The sequence below is a fragment of the Filicampus tigris genome, chromosome 1 (assembly GCF_054856515.1).
Source record: "Filicampus tigris isolate MCC_2025a chromosome 1, RoL_Ftig_1.0, whole genome shotgun sequence".
Lineage (NCBI taxonomy): Eukaryota > Metazoa > Chordata > Actinopteri > Syngnathiformes > Syngnathidae > Filicampus > Filicampus tigris.
In genome coordinates this window covers 35,963,050-35,971,270 of record NC_141217.1, presented here as the reverse complement: position 1 = coordinate 35,971,270, position 8,221 = coordinate 35,963,050, and the positions used below count along the sequence as shown (strand labels likewise).

General features: G+C 43.3%; 1 protein-coding gene across 1 annotated transcript; it reads right to left on the bottom strand.

The window, feature by feature from the left end:
- atp1b1b (ATPase Na+/K+ transporting subunit beta 1b) lies at positions 1-7,851 on the bottom strand. The gene is made up of 6 exons (XM_086036941.1): positions 7,621-7,851; positions 5,931-6,059; positions 3,472-3,627; positions 3,198-3,388; positions 2,778-2,861; positions 1-1,415 (listed from the first exon to the last, which is right to left on the bottom strand). The coding sequence occupies exons 1-6, from the start codon at positions 7,709-7,711 to the stop codon at positions 1,155-1,157; spliced, it is 912 nt and encodes a 303-aa protein (XP_085893067.1). The 5' UTR covers positions 7,712-7,851; the 3' UTR covers positions 1-1,154.
- Between the last annotated feature and the right edge of the window lie 370 nt (positions 7,852-8,221).

The window sequence follows — 8,221 nt, the reverse complement described above, 5'->3', positions numbered from 1 at the left end:
GAGGAGTATTAGGATTTTATTAGTTTCTATCTGAGATTAAATGGCAAAGGGTACATGAAATGATGGTAGGTTGTACAAGTTCAAGTGTTGTAGATATGATCCTATACACTAAATTGCCAACATGGTTCATCACCTAAAAGCCACAAGAGCTCATTGAGGTTCATTTCCCCTCTGTTTTTTTTTTTTTTTTAATTTGAAATGCATGAACATTGTGATCATTGCAGTAGTTAAGCGCCCAGGTTCCGCCTACATTCATCGCCCAAAGGGCCCCTCACGTTTCAAAAGTGAGCCACTAAAAGGTTGCAAGGCAAACGAATGTTGACCCTTTTACAGATCATCACTTTGGTATTGCATGTATACATTAACAATATTTTTGCACAGAAACAAAATGTACAACTGTATAAATATACAATTCATCCACCATGTTTGATGGCTAAAAACATTCAGAGGACACGCGTCACGATATTGCGACGGAGTTCAGTGGAGAAGAACATAAAGCTGAGTCAGCAACGTGTCTGACCCACGGGCTGGAAAGCACAAAAAAGATCAATTAAAAAGGCATTTAATAAAATTCCTTCACACTTTAAGCGATTTCAGCACAAAAAGGAAGGCAAAGTAAAACAAGGCCTCCGTGATTAAAGATAAAAGACAACAGAAAAAAAAAGAAAAAAAAAAAAAAAGAAGAAGGAGGAAAGAAATTCCCTGGAGTGCAGCCTTTTTCATTTAAGATCAGAAGAGTGGTCCGAGCCAATCAATCACTATGGGCCGTGGAACATCACGCTGGAAAAATATGACGGAAAAGCGAGGTACCTAGGCAGTGATATGACAAGGAGGAGGTGGTAATGGTCAGGGTGGGAGAGGGATGGAAGAGATGGTGGTCCACTTGTACACTGGCCAATGAACAATGGCCCCAAATCGCTTGTGGGAAAATGTCACTTACAGCAGAATAAATATGCTTGCGTGGCCTAACAGCTACTTTTCCCCCCCCACTAAAATTGTGCGCCAACGCTAACCGGAAGCAAGTGTGATCGACTTAGCCCCCGACTACTTGTCTACTTCATGTCGGGGGGAAGGGGGGGGGTTGAAACGGGGGAGGGGGAGGGGAGAAGGGGAAGGGGTGGCGACGGGAAAGTGCTCTACTGTTCGGGTAGCGGTCATAAACCGTTGACTGAGATCTTGATATCAAAGCGTCCCTGGTAGCGGTCCTTGTCACTGTAGGATATGTTGTCGCCGTAAACTTTGCACTCGATGCGCAGCTCTTCGTTCCTGGTCAGGTTGGTGAAGTGCAGCGCCACCAGCGGCTGCAGGTAGTGCGGGTGGAGCAGCTTGCCGTAGTACGGGTAGTACTGCAGCGGGAAGCCGCCGCCGATGCCGTAGTACTTGATCTCGCCAATTTTGCCGGCGTCTTCCTCTCTCTGGGATGGAAAAGGACAGACGAGGAAGAATCGTTACGGAGATGATCGCCACTTTACTCATCAAGTGAGAGATTTTTGAAATATTCACACATTGTAGACCAGAATAGAAAGGACTAACAAAGTAGAAACAAATACAAGAGCAGAACTGTGACAGATTTATAGAAATTGGTGTCAAGAAAGATGTCAAATTGTCAAGAAAAACAAAAAAAGAAAAGATTAGATGATGCATGTAAGGTAAGATAAGTAATTAATTCAGTGGTAACTTCCCTTACGAGTTCCACAACTAATGAGCTTTTGGAGTTATGGGCCATTGCTTGGTCATTTTTTTTTAACTTTGTGTTGCAAGCAAAAATTGGACTTACAACAGTTGCATTTTTTTTTTTTCTAACCATAAGGTCTATTCTGCCTTCTCTGAACATGCTGTGTACAGTTTGGCACATAGCAAACACTTCTACAAAGAACGAGGCAAAGTGCACTTGGCTGTTTATTATTATTATTATCATTCTAATGATCTATTTTTTATGCTGTGAAAAAAAACCAACTACCTACTGCAGCTTAGTTGCGGTGCCGTAAGTGTTTCACCATCAAATCAGCATCAGTCAATCAGTATTATTTGCATCTATGTATTGTACTGCCCACTGGTGGCTAAAGTGTGCACACCAGTAGAGGCAGCACAACGTCCACTGAATTAAAACCAAAAAATGTTGCAAAATTTTTTTAATTCTTTATATTCTATTGAATTGTTATGAGTGTGTGTAGCCATTCATCCTGTGAACTGCTTATCCTCACTCGGGTCACAGGCTGGCTGGAGATTATCCCAGCTGCCTATGGGAGAGTGGCGGGGTGCACCCTGAGCTGGTCGCACTGATACAGTACAATAAAATAGAGTCATATTTTTACTATTAAAAACATGTTAAAATAGGTTGTGCGTTTTTTTTTGTTTTTTTTTTACATTGATTTGTGATACAAGCATGGCCATAGAATGAATTAAGCTCGTAAGTCAAGGCACCAAGTTGTCAAGGTGTAATTATGGTAGAGTGCAAATAGGAAAGTACATTGGAAAAACACACCCAAAACTGTTGACATGCATAATATGTTTGCAAAAAAAACAAACAAACAAAAAAACAAATGCAGTTGAAGCACGAAAGAAATTATAGAAATGAAAATAATGAACACAAATGTACTGATCATACTCACATCCTGCAGTCACATTCGAACAATGGGTGCAAATTGAGAAGTATGAATATGGACAATATGAAAAATGTATGGCAGGCACGTTCAAATGCGTAACATTACATGCGGCACAGTACCGCGCAAGGAATATCTGGGATGAGATTCACTTCACTTTTGAGCGTCAACTACCTTATTGGTGCAGTAGATGGGGATCAAATTGGGCTGCACTTTGGATTGAGCGTCTTCAGGGATGGTTTCGTTTGAGGCAGGAGGCTGAACGCAAAAAGAAAAGACATTTTATCACAATAGCTACCCATTTTCTACCTAAAAAAAAATAGGGCACTTTCTGGGCCCCACACAAGTTTAAGTCCATGAGGATGTGACTATGAACCAACGGTCCAAACCTTTATTTTATCTCTTTGCTGTGCTCTCAATGAACTACAAGAAATCCCTATTTGATATTTAAGACATTTTATTGTAGGCCTGTACACTTCACAATACAGAAATCCCTTCCATATTTGCAGTTCACAAAAAAAAAAAAAAATTGGGGGCAGGGCTTGGGAGTTTACGCAGTTTTAGACTAATAAATAATTGAAGGACTCGACTCACCCGAGGATGGAAGTTAACGATGCGATTGAGCTTGACGACGATGCAGGGCTGGCCTTTGTCGAAGCCGAATTCTTTGTCTTTATCATCCAGGCCAGAGCAAGGGCCCAGCAGGGTCCGAGAGAAGCGGCACGCCCTCCTGACGCCCGTATCGCTCTCCAAGTCGCCGCGGTTCTTGTATTCCATCGGCTCGTCTAGACAGGACATCAAGTGCACATTCGACGTGGGACCAGCTCGTCTTTTGTTCTTTTTTTTTTTTTTTCCTCTATAGACATACCTCCGCAGTCTTCAAATTTGACCTGGTCGAGTTGCTTGTCGTCGTCATACTTGGCCAGGAAGTCCCTCAAGGCCTTGGTGTAAGGCAAATAGGTCTCCACATCCTTAGGGTTAAAGGACACTTCGGATTTGTCAGATCGCGGGGTGTGCGTGAGGCCTGCGCGTGCAAACACACAGTTAGGACTCCCAACTAGTCACATGATCAACATCATTCTTGACTAGCGCCATCATTGGATGGATTGGTGCCTCATTCTGATCCTATGAGTTTCAGTTCATTCCACACATATTTGCAATTTCCTAGTTCACGCATTTGCTCGTCACAAATGCGCCTTTCTGTGGAACCTATCTTCACCTATTTGTGTTTTTGGTGCTCATTGTGATGCCGGTAAACGGCACTGTGGCGCAATCAATAGACTGCTGAGTGTATTTCCGGGTCGTGCCGCTTCTGTCGCAGATAGCAAGTAGACTTGAGCAGGCTCACATGCCGACGCGGTGGCCATGTTGGCAGGGGCGACTGTCCCATTAAAAGGTAGGCAACTCGGCTCAAAAGGAGCGCTTCGTATCTACTTATTCATACCTATGGCTGTTTACGGAAGCTAGTTCACGTGAGGTGGCACTGTACACATCACTCAAACCATACCATAGATGAAAAATGAGTGTTGTTAACGTCACAGCTCGGGAGAGCAGCCGCGGGCCGTTACAGTCAATATACAACAGTGTGAAGATCCAGTCTAGCTTTTTGCAGGATAATTTAGCAGCTTCCTTGTCACGGGCTGACAGGCTGTGGGACGGCGGCAAAACTCTCAGATAAGCTTTAAGTTCCCAGATTTGCCGCTAGCGCTCATCTGGCATCATTAGCTTCCATGATGAAGATTTGTTTTGGAAACTATCACTCCATGGAGGGATGAAGGAGAGATGCACCTCGCGTGTACTACTACACTATGCGTTCTAGTTGCTATAGTGACGTTTTGGGGGTTTAATGAAGGTCGTTTTTACAGGGAGAAGAAGTCTCCCCTGGACATACGTAACTATATTAGGGACCACTTGAAACATTTCTTACAACATTACCCTTAAAAATCTGTATTTAAATGCCGCATTCCTCATTCATAAAACAATTCAGAGCACTAGTGGAAGTCTTGGCAACAGCAAGTCTAGTCTTAACGTTCTTTTCACTACCGTTTCAAATTTCTTTCTATAGGTACATGTTGCTCGTGAGGCAAAACTGTGCGCTAGTTGGACAACTTGGGGCACTAGCAGAACAACCGTAGTGAGTGAGTTTTCCCCACCTACTGCCTTCCAGTACCGTATGACATTTCTGTGCACTAGTAGAATAACTGCATGTTACCGGTGAGGCGTCACTAGTGAAGTGATCGATGTTAAGCTGTTAGCAAGTAGAATTTTATAACATCACTACTAGTACTATTAGCATGCAGCTAGTGCGCATTTTCGCCTCACAAGGGCATGATTCTAACACTGTGCCCTTGTCATTATACTAGTGCGCTGAATTGTCTTACTAGTGAGGACTAAGAGCATAGACAATTCCCCACACAAGTAGGATATCATAATAAATGCTATAATGCAGGAGTGGACAATTCCGGCCCCCCGAGGGGACGAGGACCAGAGTTGCCCACCCCTGCTCTAATGGCTTTAGGCCACCTCTTGCGGATTTGGTCCTGTTAATTTGATGGGTTTGCACCTGTCCAACCGAACCGTGATTTAAGATAACTTCAAGGGTGTTAGTGTAAAAGCATTGTACAGTGGCACCTTGCACTATTAGTTTAAATTGTTTGTGACCATGCATACAACTCAAATCAACTTTGCCCACTGAAATGAATGGAAATGCCTTTAATCAGTTATAGCCCCCCCGACCCCCCCAAAAAAAAAACGTGTTTAATAACAAAAACAACACTCAATAGTATTACACTGTATAAAAACATGCAGTAAAAACATAAATAAATAGAATGTTAAGAACTAAACATTTTTGGCTTTAATTCACTCGAAATTGTGTTGCTGCTTCCGGTTTGCCTGCTTTGGCCAACGGGGGCAGTAATACATACATCATCCAGCCACATAGTTTTGGTGACGAAACACGAAGAAAAGCGTTCACTGCAATGCTGTAATATTAGTCGTTTTTCATAGATCAGAAACCCTGGAGGTGTTGCTGCGCAGTTCAGTTCAAATAGATCAGTTGCTTACAGGCTACTAATGCTAGTTTTGTTAGCCCATGTATGGTGTTTTGCATTATAATTTAGTATTAAGCTAGCAGACGTCCGTAAATCATACATTTTAGTTAAATATAATTATTTCCGTTTGATTTTTAGTTTTACAGTAATTGCACTTCAGTAATTGCACACGACACGCTTTGGGAGGGCAGAATAGTTCTTCTCAGACTTCACGTCAAGGTTACCACTGTACTCAACAAAAAGCCGGCAGCCCTGAACAAATACGACACAGATTTACCGGGAGGTGCGACTCGGTCCTGCCATGTGGGCTTGTAGTTGCTCAAGGTGAGCAGCATGGCCTGGATGGTGCCGATGAAGATGCCGGCCAAGCATCCGTAGAAGATGATGTAGAAGACCAGGATTTTGACTAGAGGGGGCGGGGGATAGAAGAGGGAGGGTGGGGTCACCGCGGGGAAAACCTCATGTTCACAGCGAGATCCCCCCCCAAAAAAAAAAAAATTACAATAATCCCCAATAAATACACAAACAAAAACGATGGCATACTTACCCTATTACAATATCAACAACAGCCTTCAGTATTCAGAATTATTTGCATGCTCCAAATCCTAAAACAGCCCCCGTAGGCAGCAAACTAGTCGGGCAAGAATGAATTCAAACCTCTTCTGTTATCTCACGCATACAAATGCTAGAGGCAATCCAAACACAGACATGCCTCAGCATTAATCATAAAACTATACAACTATTGTCCTTAAGAGATTCAACAGAATTCAAATGTGAAGCCTGAGCATAAAATAAAACAGTTATGCTGACGCAGGCACGTGGGTCCTGGTCATCCCTTCACGTGAGGGACTGCAGGTGAAAAAAAAAAAAAAGAAAAAAAAAAAACGAAATCTTATCAGGGAAGATCCAAAATGAGGTAAATCCAGAGGTCACGCCGCTGCTGGCTGACTTCGACATTAGGCTGCAGGAAGCAATGTCAAAAAGGGCAAGGCAGTCAGACTCCATTAATGAATCACATATTACTACTTTGATGACTGTTTCAGGTACCTCGGGTGGGCTTATCTCAAATGCGCCGCAGCATTAAGATAGAGTAACCAGAAAATCATGCATTCTGCCAACGATATTAAGGTGTTTACCAACGTCCAATGTTTCTTGTGGTTGTTTACAGAGATGTAAAGATGAACGGCATTATGATGAGATACAGTATGTGTCTATTGTTATGAGTCAGCACTGTGGGCTATCTAAAAAAAATTTTTAAAAATAAAAAAAAGACTGCAATAAAATTAAAAACAGGCCTTAGTGGCTTTATCAGAAGGATTATTATACATATCAACTGTGCAAAATTGTCTTTTACTTCCTGTAATGTCGTGACAGCCTCCTAAAGCAGTGCGTGATGCTTCTGCAATTTTTTTTAAATACGCGCCCAGAAGGTCAAACATGAGAATTCGCCTCTTCTTTACATACGCTGCAGAGCATTCCTAGTGTATTCTGCTGCACAGCACAGTACTTGTGACATTGAGAGGCGCTGCAAGGACATGCGCACTGGCGCCTCTCAAGAAACTCGAGAAGGTCGAAGCCTTAGTTAATCAGTGGTATTGTCCGTTAAGATTACACTGACATCTGATCGGAGGAACCCGATACGGATCGATAGTCCTCCCTCCAATCCACGCCACTTTGGAGCAAGGCCAGATCACCTTGACTCACCTTGGATTGTGATGCATTTTTAACCCTTAACGGTGGACCGTCCGTTTGAAAGAAAAAAAAAAAAAGGCGCTCGACGTCCAGCTGTGGGAATTCTGAAGCTCTCTCTCTCTCTCTCTCGCTCTCTGTCACACTCTGACGCTTTCAAATTACATTTAAGGGAATATATAAAATATCGAGAGCGGCATAAAGACACGGGTTGTTCATGAACGCAACACGGGGAAATCAAACAGGTGGCAAGAAAGCACGAGGCTGCTCCTACTTACACCAACTGCCTCCTGTGCGACCGAGCAGCTCTCCTTTCTCCGAATCCCACAGAAACTTCTTCCATCCACCATCGTCGGTCTTCGGAGGCATTTTTGTTTTTTTTAGGTTTTTTGCTTTATTTTCTAACTTCCCGTTAAGCCGGTTCCTTTCGGTTCCCAGAATTTAGACCAACTGCTAGCCGAAGCAGAGGTACCCAGCTCGGGCTTGCTGGAAGGCACCCAAATATAAAGAGTTCGGTCGAGGAGGGGCCACCCACCCTCAAACGCCCCGAGGTTTACCTACTCGAGGAGGCGGAGCGGCGCGGGCCAATCGGGTACGGGGAAACGCGTGCGTGGCGGTGACGTCACTCGGGCGCACAGACAACCTATGGAATCAGGACATTTTCTGGAAGACTAAAACAAAAACCTACAACCGAGAAGATGTATTTAATCTCTGCATTCTAAGAGACTTAACTTTTACATGACGGGTGTGGAATTCTTGGGCCGTGGTCTACCACATCTTTTTTTTGTTGTTGTGGCTAAAGCAAATAAAGTGTTTACTTCACATCCCTGCTAAATTGATTTGTTCTTTTCATTTTGCCCATTTTCCTTCACCTTTTTT